This window comes from Solanum lycopersicum, chromosome 6 (genome assembly GCF_036512215.1).
Source record: "Solanum lycopersicum chromosome 6, SLM_r2.1".
NCBI classification, from domain to species: domain Eukaryota; kingdom Viridiplantae; phylum Streptophyta; class Magnoliopsida; order Solanales; family Solanaceae; genus Solanum; species Solanum lycopersicum.
Window position 1 is genome coordinate 1031208 of NC_090805.1, and position 16121 is coordinate 1047328.

The 16121-nt window shown below is 34.0% G+C and overlaps 3 protein-coding genes across 6 annotated transcripts; 2 read left to right on the forward strand and 1 right to left on the reverse strand.

Annotated features, from left to right (window-relative positions):
- Window positions 1-168: 168 nt before the first annotated feature.
- On the reverse strand, window positions 169-3403 carry LOC101264428 (uncharacterized). Its single transcript, XM_004240349.5, has 4 exons — window positions 2833-3403; window positions 1554-1646; window positions 691-825; window positions 169-360 (listed from the first exon to the last, which is right to left on the reverse strand). Exons 1-4 carry the CDS (start codon window positions 3070-3072, stop codon window positions 319-321), a joined length of 510 nt encoding a protein of 169 aa, XP_004240397.1. The 5' UTR covers window positions 3073-3403; the 3' UTR covers window positions 169-318.
- Window positions 3404-5142: 1739 nt separating this feature from the next.
- Window positions 5143-9001, forward strand: LOC101258158 (probable LRR receptor-like serine/threonine-protein kinase At3g47570). 4 transcript variants are annotated; one of them, XM_069298964.1, is made up of 4 exons: window positions 5143-5533; window positions 5859-6032; window positions 6249-6683; window positions 6769-9001. In XM_069298964.1, the coding sequence occupies exons 1-4, from the start codon at window positions 5524-5526 to the stop codon at window positions 8787-8789; spliced, it is 2640 nt and encodes an 879-aa protein (XP_069155065.1). In that variant the 5' UTR covers window positions 5143-5523; the 3' UTR covers window positions 8790-9001. The 4 variants fall into 4 exon arrangements, with proteins under 4 accessions (XP_069155065.1, XP_069155063.1, XP_069155064.1 ...); XM_069298962.1 differs by having other exon boundaries at window positions 5401-5533; window positions 5859-6683; XM_069298963.1 differs by lacking the exon at window positions 5143-5533 and having other exon boundaries at window positions 5709-6032.
- A 5266-nt stretch (window positions 9002-14267) lies between these two features.
- LOC138349064 (receptor kinase-like protein Xa21) lies at window positions 14268-14627 on the forward strand. The gene has a single exon (XM_069298903.1). The coding sequence runs from the start codon at window positions 14268-14270 to the stop codon at window positions 14625-14627; it is 360 nt and encodes a 119-aa protein (XP_069155004.1).
- Window positions 14628-16121: the final 1494 nt, after the last annotated feature.

Consider the following 16121-nt stretch of genomic DNA (forward strand, 5'->3'; position numbering starts at 1 on the left):
GCAATAGAACAACAACTAAAACACAATTAAGAAGGATTTAAGATTTCACACAGGAAGAAAAGGATATCCTTTATAATGCTATTTTTCGTTCACAACAGTTTAAATTCGAGACCTCTGGTTAATGGTTTAGGTTATTCGAACCATTCCATCACACCCCCTTAGCTGATATTTGGCTAATATAAATTCTTCATTAAAATCGTTTGAAATAATTCATATAGCATGTTATTCAAATACAACCAAACAAAAGAGACACAAGTTGAAGCCAAGCTTCACAGAAATACAAAATAAGCAGATACTGTCTTTATCAAAGACTCAATTTCAGTTATCACTTCTGTGTGGTTTTCCTGAGATAAAATTAACCTGATCCACCAAAAATGACAGACAATTAGACATTAATTTTGAGAATTACAATAACCAAAGAAATAAAATAAAACAGTTTGGGTTGACATATTACACAAGAATTCCAAGTGGCAATACATGTGGAAATCAATTTGAGTGAATAAAATAACCCCCAACCCCCTCCCTAAAACTATTTTTGTCTTTCGAGTTTCAAACCTAAACTATCAGGTGTTCACCATGAACTCATTGTGTCATGTGAGATCACTTCTAAGACTTTTTCATCTCACGCGCCTCTCAACAAGTTATCGCAAACATTTAGTCACATATACAAAAAGTTTCATTTGGTCATACCTCATCAACAGCAGAAGGAATCCAATCATTAGTAGCTGGATTCCCCTTGTAAACATGGCTTGGATCAGTAGTATAATCAGCTCCTATATTAAAAGTGTTCTCATTATTCTCCACTTTGATAAATCCTGTTCCTGTCTGCATTTTCCCACAAAAAAAAAGTTCATCAACCTTATTTTTTAAACCAAAAGCTACATTGCTCTTGGATCCAATAAAAATACAGCCACGAGCATGTCAGATCCTCCGAAATTACATTATTTTTAGAGAACCCGAGCAACATAGACACTAAAAGAACACAATCAAACCTCTCTGTAACATCCATCCTCAATAACAACATTTCACTCTAACAACTAAGTTTTCTTCAGAACCGAGTTTTCACATTACATTATAATACATGTTGAGTTAATGGTAAAAAAGCACACACAAAACATCATTTTTTCGCGTGTTTCACACCTCAAATATCTATTCTTCTATTTACCTACCTAATCTATCAATTTCTCGCGAGTTTCACATCTCAACCGTGTATCATTACCTTTGTATTAAAACATATCTCGATGCTGAGTTGGCCTACACATGCCTATCGTTGATTGTGGACAAATATTTGGCCAACTCAGAATTGATGTGTGCTTTAATACAAAAAAAAGTGATAGTTTAGATAAAGAGAACAATGATAGTTGGCGTATGAAACCGCGAAAAAGTGTGTAAGTGTATTTTTTTACTATTAACTCTTTTATGCTCTTTATAACAACATGTTTAGTTTAGCAACCAAAAAATATACAGACAAACGATGTCGTCATAGAGAGGTTCGACTGTAATTGGATTTTTTAGGTAATAAGAGTGTTATAAGAGTGAGTGAGAGTAGTAACCGTGTGATGCTGCTTGTCAATGCAATTAAGATCTTTGTAATATTCTGTTTCAATAAATTCCTCTGTCACTTGGCTGCCATTGTAAACCAATTTCTGCAAAACCAAAACCAAAAGATATATGAATCTGATTGACATTAATGTGATTTATAATTCGCGACTATGTTACTTAGACCCTCCAAAATGTTTCCGTTTCCGTGTCAAATCCTTCAAAAATACATACATTTTGTAGGATTCGACACACACCTGGCGATGTTTTTGGAAGAATCCAACCAAACATAGATACCAAAGTCTTTTACATAATGGTTCCTGTTTACTATCACATCATATAGTCCGGTCCCCAACCCCGTCCCCCGTTTTCTTCCTTATGAGTAAATCGGAACATAGTTCATAGGTACTCTTTGATACATCGAGAAAAAAAATTGTGCATGACTCAACACTTAAAGCGAAGTGCTATCTCTGAGCCATTGGATCAACAAAAGTGTGATTCAAATGGATCAACTACACTTCAATTCCAAGCTAGTAAAAGTCATTGTTAAGTGGCTAAGACCACAAATATTTTGATTAAATCAGCGAGAAAAGAATAAAATAGTAATGTTTTAATATGAAAAAAGGGCATGTACAAGTACTACACTTTTAACTAAACTTAAGTCCTATTACCTCTGTACTCATTTTATTTTTGTAATTTTATACTCCTTTTAACTTACTTGGTATACTCCGTGACTTCACGCAGTTGAGACACATGAGAGATATTTGAATACCACGTAAGACAAAAAGGTGTACAAAAATACAAAAAAACAAGTTCATCATAATATGATCTTAGTTTAGTTAAGATATGTTTTTGGGATTTCGGGTATAGTCTAAGGCTAATTGCACCTTATCCCTATGAAAAACTTATGAAGTTTCTCACTATTTTGGTGGGAAGTAGTTCCTGTATCACTAGAAATTGTAAATCTAAATTTTCTACTGATATATTATTCACTAACAAGGAGAAACCCCAAAAGTGAAAAATGAGGGGTGGGGGTGGGGGGTGGGGGGGAGCTTAATTAACATGAAAATCATTTTCAAGGCATAGTTAAGAGTTGGACAAAATTCATTAACTTTAGCTCAAACATCATATGTGTATATCTAATATGTACAAATAATCTACTCGGAACCTACTAATACAAAAACTATTATGATTCAATGCTTGGCATGGAGTTTAAATATATTAATAGTTCAAATCCTGAATCCGCCTCTACTGATTAAAACAAAACAGACATATGCAGAGAAGGAGGTAGACCTGAGGATCATTTTCGAGACGTTGGAATTCGAGATTTTCGGGAATTGTGTCATGAGAAGAAGGGTAGAGATTGATGTGATCAACATAAGTTGAAGAATAATCACTTCTTTGAGGTTTAGTGTGTCTTTTTGGTGCAATGCCATCAAAATACTCTCTTGTTTCCTCTTCTATCTTTGTTTCTTCCTCTTTTGATAAATGAACATCACTTCTATTTGGTCTAATATTTCCATTCACTTCCATTTTCTTCTTCTTCTTCTTGTAAAAAATCTTGAAAAAAAAAGAGGGTAATATTATTTGTTTGATGTTAGTTGAAGGGGTTCATCAATGTAATAATATCATGTGCTACAAATGTTGTAAAGTAGTTAGATATCTTTTGGGGTAGATATTTTTTCCTTCAAAGATATTTTGAGAGTTTTGGAAGTTGGTGGTAGGTAGGTTACTTTTGTATATACATCTTCATTTTTACAAGTAAGAGATATGAAAATAACAAATGATATTTTTAATGTTTGAATTATTAAGTGGTTATACAAGATTTTATTTTATACATAGCAGATTTGAAAATAATATATACGAGTTTTGAAAAGATTATTTTGTTCTATTCAAATGGTTAGTGGCCATATAAGACCATTTCATTCGAAGGAGTTGGTCATTATTTATGTTCCGTAAAAAAAATATTAGGTTAAAAAGAACCGAACGCCTAATGGGATTTTTTTGCATGAATTTATTGTATACTTAGATTAAAGTTATGCTTTGATATTCACTATACTTGATGTCATTATGATGAGTTTTTACATATAAATTTATAGTACGTGTCAAAAGTAATAAGTTTAGATGAATAGTATCGAAATGACAGATCCCCCATCCCTATCTTCTGTTTCAACTTATATTACTTTAGTTAAAGTGCGAAGGTCAAATTAACAAATTTTAGGGATGAATTTGAACATAAAGTGTTTTACAAAGTATTTGAAATTAACTTGGGTTAAAAATAAAATCTTTAACTTTCTAAATAGTAACAATGACATATAAAATGAAACAAAAGGAAATGTAGATTTAGGATTATGTTGATTTTGCACTTGGTATTATTTATATTAAATAGATATAAACACAGGATAGAAATAAATATTTTTCGCATTATATATATTTTTTTATGTTTGATAAATATCTTATGAACCTTATCCACTCATCAAAGAAGTTGTTGAGAGGTCTCTTTCAAGGGAAACAATCGAGTGGTTGTGTGAACTCCCACAAAAAATATGTACTCTAAAGATTTTTTAATAATTAAATCGATGCAGAGAACAAATAATATAATCTCATAGATGAAGTCTAAAGGAAATTATTTGTGCACAAATTTTACTTATATTATTTTTTGGCTAAATACATAAATAAATCCCTAAACTTGTGTTTTTTCCTTCGGGTACCCTAACTACGTCATTTTTCTATTGAATCATTGAATCACCCATAATTTGTTCCTTTAAAACACTGTTGGTTAATTTTGATCAGCTTTTCTATTGTAAATGCTTTTAATTGTGTTCGAATCGTAATAATTTTGATTGAAGGAATGAAAACAAACCGTGTTAGTCTCATTTGTTTTCTAATGTTTTCAAATGACTTAAGTAAAACACAATTATTCTCGAACATTTTCACTATCAATTGGACTAATGAGTTGTGGAACAACATATGTATCCTCTATCAATACCCCTCATAAATCTGGTTCCACATCAGACAACGGTGTTTGTTTAAAGGGAACAAATTATGAGAATTCAATGATTCAATAGGAAAGTGAATAAGTGTGTTCTTAACTTTGCTTTAGCTGTCAATTTATGCCCTTCAAATTTTGGTGTACACATACAAACAAACATTTAAATTTGTATAAAATTGAATAAATGAACACAATATTACACGTAGGATACTACAAACTATATTTTTTTCTCATATCAATTATAATCTTAAAATATCGATCAAAATTTATATCGTTTAATTCTCCAAAAAAAAAATTGTGACAAATATTTTAGAACAATGGGAGTAAGTTAGGAAAGAGAAATGGCCTCCAATATTGGGGAGAAAATTTGAATACATTTTGTCAAATTCCAAAGATATGAATAATCTGAATAAAACAAAAAAAAAAAAAAATTTACCTTACCCCCTTAAAATGAAAAAAGGGGTACATAAAACACATTATCTTTAAGAAATACTAGTATTTTATGTGCATATAATATACAGACACTTTTTGAATAGAGAGTAGCGTATCAATTTTGAACATGATCTAAGGCCACTAGAAATGTGTGCCTACTCAGGGAAGCGTTGCTCTTTGGAGAGTTATGAATCAATTGAGGGAAGAAGAGGGTACACAAATGCAAGACCTCAGAGTTATGAAATGATCGATAAAGTTTATTATAGTTGAATCGACATTTTGAGTTAGTTCATTCAGATATTTGTGGACCATGTCCTGTTGTTTCGATAGGTTATTTATCACTTTTGTCGATGATTCCATGATTTGTGCTTGAGAAAAAGCTCATGATCTGTGAACTTGTGAAACAACTCTTCAAAACTCAAAGAAGAATCCCATTTCTCTTAAAATCCTAACAATAAGTTCATCATCTGTTACTGGTGATACAACAACTTTGAGCGCATCAGGGAGTGAGCGAACTCATTTTAGGATTCGAACACAGAAATCAGAATCTCTAGTTGAAGATGAATACAGGTTAACAACTTTATTTGTTAGTTAAGTGGAGAAAAAGATCATGTTAATTGTTAGTCAAGCCAAGACAAGTCTTGACAAGATAAAGTTCAAAGGTGAAGGATAAAAAACTATGTTAAAACAATTTAACAACCCAAACTTTTTACAAAGTTTAACTAGTTGTTTTATCCAACTAATTAAATTGACCCCATTGACTAAAAGTCATTCCAATCTAAAAACAGTATATAGGTATACATTAATCTTTAAATATATCTTCTAAGATCATTACTATCAAGTACTCTTGTTATAGCTATGGGAAGAACTTGCAATCTTCTGTTTTCTCTTGCAGTTTTCATTACGCTTTATCGCCATACTTCTTCACTTGCTAATATTTCCACCGATGAAGCCGCTCTTCTTGCACTGAAATTTTCTTCCAGCCCGGTTTGCAGCTGGATTGGAATCACTTGTAGCTCCCGCCACCACCGAGTCACCGCTTTAAACATATCTAGCATGCAACTTCGTGGTACCATTTCTCCATGCCTTGGAAATCTCTCATTTCTTGTTTCCCTCAACATAAGTTACAATGCTCTCTATGGAGATCTACCAGTAGAGCTGGCTCGTTTGCAGAGGCTGAAATTTATAAGTGTCACAAATAATAACTTCACTGGAGCCATTTTATCATCTTTAAGTTTGTTACCGAATCTACGGGTTGCTTACCTTTCGATGAATCAATTTTCAGGAGAAATTCCTTCTTTCATTTCCAACATAACAAAGATGGAAGTGTTGAGTATGCAAAAGAATTTTCTACAAGGAGAGATCCCTCGAGAACTCGGTGATCTTTGCTACCTGACAATTTTAGATCTGCAATTTAATGAACTTAGTGGCTCTATACCAGTATCAATCTTCAACATTACAACTATGAAAAACATTGGTCTTACCTATAACAATCTCACTGATCAGCTTCCAACAACTATATGCGACCATCTTCCAAATTTGGAAGGGCTTTACCTCTCAAAAAACTACCTCGGGGGTGTTATTCCACCAAACATAGAAAAATGCAGAAAACTTCAAGTCTTGTCATTGAATTACAATGAGTTTACTGGAACTGTACCAAGAGAGCTAGCCAACTTAACAGCTCTTACAATATTATATATCGGAAGTCTTCATTTGGAAGGTAATACAACAATTTCTTACTAGAAAAACGAAAATGTTCTTCTGCAAAAGTGGTAACTCATATATTTACCTAAAATCAATGACAGGAGAGATACCAGTGGAGCTCGGTAATCTGAAGAAACTACAAGCACTAGGATTATCAGATAGTCGATTTAGTGGTTCTGTCCCTGCAAATATTTTCAACATGTCATCACTGCTGGTCCTAGATATTGCACATAACAAACTTTCAGGTACTCTACCATCAGATTTAGGTTGTGCAATGCCCAATATAGAAGTACTCATCTGCGGAGGAAATAATTTTAGTGGTTTTATCTCTCCTGCTATCTCAAATTCTTCAAGACTCAGAATACTTGAGCTCTCAGGCAATAGTTTCACAGGTCCGATTCCAGAATCACTTGGTAACTTAATGTACCTTGAGGTTCTGAGCTTGTGGGGAAGTAACTTTGTTAGTGATTCAACATTGAGCTTCCTCACATCATTGACAAAGTGTAGGAAGCTAAGATCACTCTGGTTTTATGGAAATCCATTGGATGGTGTCTTACCTGCATCAGTTGGTAATTTCTCAAACTCACTGAAAAATTTTGCAGGAAATGGTTGTAAATTAAAGGGCACCATTCCTCGAGAAATTGGTAATCTTACAGGAGTGATAAGCATAGCTCTGCAATACAACGAATTGACGGGACATATTCCAAATACTGTCCAAGGAATGTTGAGCCTTCAAGAACTTTACCTACAAAGAAACAAGATAGAAGGACGCATACCAGATGTTATGTGCGGTTTAAACAATCTTGGTGCATTAGACTTGTCAAGAAATCAGTTTTCTGGCTCAGTGCCACCATGCTTAGGGAGTGTTACTAGTTTGAGGACACTTTATCTAGCTTATAATAGGCTTAATTCAAGATTACCTGCAAGCTTGGGGGGGCTTCGTGATCTCATAGAATTAAATATTTCATCAAATTTATTGAGTGGGGAAATTCCCTTCGAGATTGGAAACTTGAAGGCTGCAACACTCATTGATCTGTCAAAAAATGATTTTTCTGGTAAAATTCCTAGCACGCTAGGGGGTCTAGATAACTTGATTAATCTTTCTTTGGCACATAATAGATTAGAGGGGTCTATTCCAGATTCATTTGGCAAAATGTTAGCATTAGAATTCTTGGATTTGTGCGATAACAATCTTAGTGGTGAAATTCCAAAGTCATTAGAAGCTCTTGTGTATCTCAAATACATGAATTTCTCATTCAATAAGCTCAGTGGAGAAATTCCTATTGGAGGTCCTTTTGCAAACATCACTAGCCAGTCCTTCCTATTCAATGATGCACTTTGTGGTGACTCTCGATTTAATGTAAAACCATGCCCAACCAAATCTACAAAGAAGTCAAGAAGAAAGCAAGTGCTTACAGGTTTATATATTCTATTAGGGATTGGATCACTCTTCACGTTGTCTGTTGGATTTGTGGTGTTAAGATTGAGAAACACAAAGAAGAATGCAAGTCAAAAAGATGAGTTTCTCGTAAAAGGGCATGAAAGAATGTCATATTATGAACTTGAGCAGGCAACTGAAGGATTCAACGAAGCCAACTTGCTTGGTAATGGGAGTTTCAGCAGGGTTTATAAAGGGATACTTAAGGATGGTATCATTTTTGCAGCAAAGGTATTCAATGTGCAATTGGAGGGTGCATTCAAAAGTTTTGACACGGAATGTGAGATGCTCCGCAACCTTCGCCACAGAAATCTGACCAAAGTCATCACCAGCTGCTCCAATCTTGATTTCAAGGCCCTAGTGTTGGAATACATGCCCAACGGGACACTTGACAAATGGTTATACTCTCACAACTTGTTCCTGAACTTATTGCAGAGATTGGATATAATGATAGATGTTGCATCTGCAATAGATTATCTCCACAATGGCTATTCAACGCCTGTGGTGCATTGTGACTTGAAGCCAAGCAATGTCTTGCTCGATGAAGAAATGGTTGGTCATGTAAGTGATTTTGGCATTGCAAAAATGTTAGGTGCAGGGGAGGCTTTTGTCCAAACAAGGACAATTGCAACTATTGATTTATGTATAAACATTCAATTAGTTAGGTACACTTCAATTAGTTAGTTACATAACAACTTAGTTAGTTACATAACAACTTACATTTCCATTAGTTAGTTGTAGATAGTTAGTTAATTGAGTTAGTAGTGTGTATATATATAGATATGCAAACTCATCTGTAAACATATTCTTTACATTCATGGTTTTATACCATTCTCTGTTAATATACATGTAAGAAGGGTGATCTTTCTCTTCTTCACATCTCCTTCTTCTTCTACCTAATCTGCTTCTTCTTCTTCAAGCTTCATCAATGGAGATATAGCTATACAATTCATGGTTTCTTTATTCAACATGGTATCAGAGCGGGTGTAGATCACTGTTCTTTTTTGTCAATTGAAGAAATCGAGTTCATATTACAATCAATTTCTGAGCTTATCTCTGAAGGTATTGTTCTGTTTTTTTGTCTTCTGTAATTGTTTCCTGTGAATCGATTTCACCATGGTTGAGATTACTTCTGGTCAAGTTTCCACATCAGGAACAGGAGGGAACACCATCGATATTAGTAACCCTCTCTATATACATCCATCTGACAATCCAAGTCTGATCTTAGTTCCAGCAGTTTTTGAAGGAGTTGGTTATCGATCATGGCGACGAGGTGTAATGAGATCGTTGTCTGTGAAGAATAAATTAGGATTCATTACTGGAGAATTCAAACGTCCTTCTTCAACATCTCCACAATATTGCCAATGGGAGAGATGTGATAACATGGTAATATCTTGGATCCTTAATTCTCTTAGCAAAGATATTGCAGACAGTGTTGAATATGTTTCTGATGCAGTAGAGTTATGGAAAGAGTTAGAAGATCGATATGATCAAACAAATGGTGCAAAATTGTTTCAAATCCAAAGGGATATCAATGATCTAAGTCAAGGAGTTCTTGATATCACTGTGTACTACACTAGGATGAAGAAGCTCTGGGAAGAACTAAGTAATCTGAGCATCAAGAACCAATGCAGTTGTGCTTGTAGCTGTGGAGGTAAAGAGATCATGCATAAGGCTGAACAAGATCGAAGGTTGATTCAATTTTTAATGGGGCTTAATGCGGTCTATACTGTTATTAGAGGTAGTATTCTAATGATGAATCCACTACCATCAATGGCTCAAGCTTTTGCTCTACTCGTACAAGAAGAGAAACAAAGGGAGTTTAAACCACAAGGTCAGATGTTTGCTGAAGGAAGTTCAATGAATTCATCTGTACGTGTTGGCTCATCTAATTCATCATGTGGAAGATCAAACTCTAGTAATGCTGGTTCATCAACAGGAGGAAGAGTTTTTAGAACAAACTATGCACCAAACAATTATCCTGGGAACAATAGGCCAAGGCCTTTCTGTGAACACTGCAAAAGATCAGGGCATATCATTGATAAGTGTTACAAATTACATGGTTATCCTAATCAAAACAACTCTTCTAGTGGACAAGGTGTTAATCAGCAAAGATACAATAATCAAAGGATATATACTAGAGGTAAAGGAGTAGCAGCTAATGTTTTTGGAGATTCTTCAATGGGAAAGACTGATGCTCATACAGCATGTAGTGCTAATCTCACCAATGAACAATGTGGACGACTTATTAACTTGTTACAGCACCTTCAATTAGAACAGCCTGAAAATGCTAATTCTAAGGAACAAGCAACTTGTGGAGCTGCAAACTTTGCAGGTATGATAGCTTGCAACTCATCCATTGATTTTGATAAACTGTCGTGTGGATGTCTCAAATCAAGGACTGATTTATGGATACTAGACTCGGGAGCTACACATCACATGACCTTTGATGTCAGCCATCTCTCACATATTACTGATATACCATATCCTCTTTTAGTTAAATTACCAAATGGATACAAAGTTAAAGTGACCAAAGTTGGAAATGTTAGAATCAATGACATAATCACATTGTTCAGGGTCCTCTTTATTCCTTCCTTTAAGTACAATTTGTTTTCGATTAGTTCCTTGTCTCTACATCTCAATTGTACTGCCTCATTCTCTAACTCATCTTGTACCTTGCAGGGCCCTTCAATGAAGAGGCCTCTGGAGATTGGTAAAGAACAAGATGGATTGTACTTCCTTTGCTCAGATTGTTTAAAAAAGGATAGTCACTCAACTTCACAGGTCTCATCTTCAATGGCTTGTTCTTCTCATAACAATAAGATAGGCCATCAATGTAAATGTTTTTCTCATTCTTGTAGTACCATCTGTCATTCTTACAAGCCTTCATTCAGTTCTCAAAATACTAAATCAGCTGTAAAGGACACAATTCCTAGCAACACAAATAATGTACTGGCTGGTGCTGTACCTCCTTTATCTCATGGTTCTTGTAGTGATCTGTTGTGGCATTACAAACTTGGGCATGTGCCTTTTATAAAAATGAAAGGGATTACATCCATTCCTGTGAACTTTTAATCTAAACAGTCTTTTACTTGCAACATTTGTCCTATGGTCAGGCAGACTAGACTATCTTTTCCACCTAAAACTCATAATACATCAAAGATTTTTGAGCTTCTGCATGTCGACTTATGGGGTCCCTATCATGTGTCCACTCATGACAATTTTAAATACTTCATTACGCTGGTTGATGACTTTAGTAGAACTACTTGGACACATTTGTTGAGTTGTAAAAGTAATGCCTTACACATTGTAAAATCCTTTGTCAACATGGTGGAAAATCAGTTTAAGACAAGTGTTCAAACAATAAGATCAGATAATGGTCTTGAGTTTGTGAATCAAGAATCTGTCCTTTATTTTCAATACAAAGGAATATTACATCAAAGATCTTGTCCTTATACACCACAACAAAATGGGGTAGTAGAGAGAAAACATAAGTATCTTTTAGAAACAGCTAGAGCTCTACTTTTCCAATCCAAATTACCTACCAAGTATTGGGGGGAATGCATACTTACTGCCACATATATAATCAATAGACTTCCTTCTACCTACCTACACAACAAATGTCCTTTTACTATATTGTATAATCAAGAGCCTCAATATTCTCATATGAGAAGCTTTGGGTGTCTTTGTTTTCCTACTGCACACAAACATCAGAGAACAAAATTTGAGCCTAGAGCTACACCTCATGTATTCCTAGGGTATCCTTTTGGAGTTAAGGTTACAAAGTGTTGAGTTTGAGCAGCAATAAAATACATATCTCTGTGTTCCATGAAACAATATTTCCTTTTTCTAAAATCACTAATCTTTCTACCAGTAATCCTTCTTCAAGTTCTACATCTGATAGTGTTTTTCTTGATGATAATGATATTAATCTCACCTCTCTAGAGCCTGAACAATGTGATCCCATTGAGACTACTTCCCTTTCACCAAATCTCACACCCTCAGAATGTGATCTTTCCATCAGAAAGTCTACTAGAATTCATAAAACCCCAGTTTATCTTAAAGACTACATGACTTCCCTGCATGCATCTTTTTCACAACACCATCATATAGCCTCTACATCCTTGTATCCTGATAGTCAGTCACTTATATTGAGTGTGTCACATGATTGTGAACCATCATCATTTAATGAGGCTGCAATGAATCCTGCTTGGCAAGATGCAATGACACAAGAGTTGACTGCACTACATGACAATGATACTTGGGAACTTATGTCTCTTCCTGCTGGTAAGAAGGCTGTTGGATGTAGATGGGTTTATAAGATAAAACATAAAGCTGATGGGAGTATAGAGAGGTATAAAGCAAGGCTAGTTGTGAAGGGTTACACTCAGCACTATGGAATAGATTATACAGAGACTTTTTCTCCAGTCATCAAGATGACAACTGTGAGAGTTTTGATAGCTACTGCTGTAAAGAAACACTGGAATGTATACCAGTTGGATGTCAACAATGCCTTTCTTCATGGAGCATTGCATGAAGAAGTATACATGGATGTTCCACAGGGCTTGAGTGTTGATACAAAAGGCATGGTTTGTAAACTCAATAAGTCCCTATATGGTTTAAAACAGGCCAGTAGACAATGGTATGCTAAATTGTCTGATGCCTTGAAGTATAGGGGATACAGTAATTCATTAAATGACTATTCTTTGTTCTATAGAAAACAAGGTCCTTCCACTGTGTTTATAGCTGTATATGTAGATGATATTCTACTTACTGGAAATGATGCTGAAGAGATTGATCAGCTAAAGAACTATCTTCATAACCAATTCAAAATCAAGGATTTGGGAAAGCTGCACTATTTCTTGGGTTTGGAGATACTATATACTGAGGCTGGAATGCTTATTTCTCAAAGAAAATTTGTGCTTGATCTTCTCAAAGAGTATAATTGCACAGAATACTCTAGTCTAGCTTCTCCTCTTGATTGTACAATCAAGCTCAAAGCTAGTGAAGGGAAACTTCTGGAAAATCCTCAGTCATATAGAAAGCTGATTGGAAAGCTAAATTTTCTCACCAATACAAGATTAGACATTGCATATGGAGTACAACATCTAAGTCAGTTTATGCAGGAACCTAGAGAGCCTCATTTGCAGGCTGCATATCATCTACTTAGATATTTAAAGAAAGATCCAACTTTGGGTTTACTCATGTCTTCTACTAATGACTACAAGGTACAAGCCTTTTGTGACTCAGACTGGGCATCTTGTCCTGATTCAAGAAGATCAGTTACTGGTTACATTGTATTGTTGGGAACAAGTCCTGTCAGCTGGAAATCAAAGAAACAAGAGACTATATCTCTTTCTTTAGCTGAGGCTGAATACAGATCCATTAGAAAAGTAGTAGGGGAATTGGTATGGTTAAGCAGGTTGTTTGAGGAGCTAAATGTGCCATGTACTAATCCATTTCCTGTTTTCTGTGATAGCCAGTCAGCTTTACAGATTGCCAAGAATCCTGTGTTCCATGAGAGAACGAAGCATATTGAAGTCGATTGTCATTTTGTGCGAGCTAAACTTCAAGAAGGATTGATTTCGCTACATCATATTGGAACTGGTGAACAGCTTGCTGATATCCTAACCAAGGCACTCACTGGAGTGAAGCATTCAGCAATTCTCAGCAAGTTGGATCTGCTTGCTGCACCTCCAACTTGAGGGGGGGTATTGATTTATGTATAAACATTCAATTAGTTAGTTACACTTCAATTAGTTAGTTACATAACAACTTAGTTAGTTACATAACAACTTACATTTCCATTAGTTAGTTGTAGATAGTTAGTTAATTGAGTTAGTAGTGTGTATATATATAGATATGCAAACTCATCTGTAAACATATTCTTTACATTCATGGTTTTATACCATTCTCTATTAATATACATGTAAGAAGGGTGATCTTTCTCTTCTTCACATCTCCTTCTTCTTCTACCTAATCTGCTTTTTCTTCTTCAAGCTTCATCAATGGAGATATAGCTATACAATTCATGGTTTCTTTATTCAACAGCAACCATTGGATATATTGCTCCAGGTATATTAAAACTTTTTAAAGTTTTCTCGTAATACTCAAAACAATTATTTTCCCTAGGTATTAATTGATTTATGATCATTTTCTACCATGATTGCAGAGTATGGACAAGATGGAATAGTACCCACGAGTTGTGATGTTTATAGTTTTGGCATCTTGATGATGGAGACGTTCACACGAACAAGACCAAGTGATGATATATTTACTGGAGACTTGAGCATACAAAGCTGGATTAGTGATTCCTTTCCGGGTGAACTTCACAAGGTGGTGGATTCTAATTTGGTACAGCCCGGAGATGAACAAATCGCTGCAAAGATGCATTGTTTGTTATCTATCATGAAATTAGCTTTGAACTGCACTTTAGTGAGACCTGATGAAAGAATTAGCATGAATGATGCTCTTTCAACACTCAAAAAGATGAGGCTACAACTTGTTAGTAGTCGGCACTAGGTGGAATCATTACCAATCTTCTCTCGTATGTTATTTAGTTACCAATCTGCTCTCTTATGTAATTTAGTTTCGCGCTAGTTTTTTTTTATGTTGGTTGTTGGAAGTAACTCAGTTCTTGATATATGGAAGTTTAAAATGATAAGTTAACTTGATTATGTCAAGATGCACGCTAATTGTTAGTGTTTTTTAAATATATCATATATCATCATATATCATATTATATAATATCATATTATATTATAAGTGGGAAGCCTCCAAGTCAAAAGTTGAATTACCAAAATGTCCTTATAATGTCATTATATTGATGAACAAAAATGTACACATTAATTATAAATAAATACTATTATTTTCTATTAAACAATATTCTTATATATTTATAGAAAAAATATAAATACACACTCTTAAAAGCTAGGTTTTTAATTTATTTAGTTTCTCGCCTTTTTTTCATTCTTCTTCCTATTATTTTGCTTTAAATCTTATTTGTATAAATTTCAAAAAAGACCTATAACTTAAGAACTGCATGGTTAAAAATATATTTTAATAGCACCTTATTGAAGAATACAAAAAGTTTCTATCAAAACAAAACTGAACCGACAATTGATGGTTACAAACTTTATGGAAGAAGTGTGAAAGTTTCATGTAACTGCTACTATTTCTCATTTGGTTTATAAATGAATTTTTCCTCTACAAACTCATATTAAATGTGTGTTGGGTTTATAATTTTCATTACTTTTTCCATATTTCATCATTATTCATGTTTTCTTCTTATTACAATTGTAAAACCTATTTGATTGCAGAACAAGATTCACAAGAGCTTTCGCAATAATCTGGTAGGAAGAATAGAAGAATGTTACAATATCAAATACTAAATTGTTCAGATAATTCACAGAAACTTGAAAAGGTATAGTTTCCCCGCCTCAATTAGTCTGATATTTTTCATTTCTTGAATATTAAATCATATGAACTTTAATTAATATGTTAAAATTACAACTTATAATACTTCTTGTATAATTTTTCAAATATTTATATTTTAATTTTATAATATTGAGTTAAATTGATCCAATTTAGCTTTAATTGACTCTCAATTAGCCAAGTCTGTCACAGAATATGGGATGTAAGTCAGTAAATCTCTCCATCTATCTATATATTAAAGACTATTATTTAGAACTGAAAAATATAGAATTTAAACAGACATTTTTACTACTATTTAAGAACTAGGTGATAACTATTGAAAAATGAAAGAAATTGTCATTCAACTGATTATCAAAAAACTATTTCATCTATGATAGGCAAAAAAGACATGAAAAAATAGAATACATGAGGTGGGGAGAAGAACTTGAAGACTTCTTTTTAAACATGCCTAAGTCCTCATATCTCTTTCGATATATATTCTCCATCACGAAGATTATTGTTGTTTCTAATTTCTTTTGCATTTCTATAAACTCATTGTGGTGTTGTAATATTTTAGCTATTATTATGAGCTTTTGAAATAGA

Bases quoted from the DNA above. Each gene is read 5' to 3' on its own strand.
- LOC101258158 (XM_010323445.4), top strand. From the start codon at position 5,822: ATGGGAAGAACTTGCAATCTTCTGTTTTCTCTTGCAGTTTTCATTACG. The intron at 6,684-6,768 runs GTAATACAACAA...AATCAATGACAG, and splicing joins CGGAAGTCTTCATTTGGAAG to GAGAGATACCAGTGGAGCTC.
- LOC101264428 (XM_004240349.5), bottom strand. From the start codon at position 3,072: ATGGAAGTGAATGGAAATATTAGACCAAATAGAAGTGATGTTCATTTA. The intron at 1,647-2,832 runs GTCTACCTCCTT...TTGGTTTTGCAG, and splicing joins GTCTCGAAAATGATCCTCAG to AAATTGGTTTACAATGGCAG. The intron at 826-1,553 runs GTTACTACTCTC...GGGAAAATGCAG, and splicing joins TTGACAAGCAGCATCACACG to ACAGGAACAGGATTTATCAA.
- LOC138349064 (XM_069298903.1), top strand. From the start codon at position 14,268: ATGATTGCAGAGTATGGACAAGATGGAATAGTACCCACGAGTTGTGAT.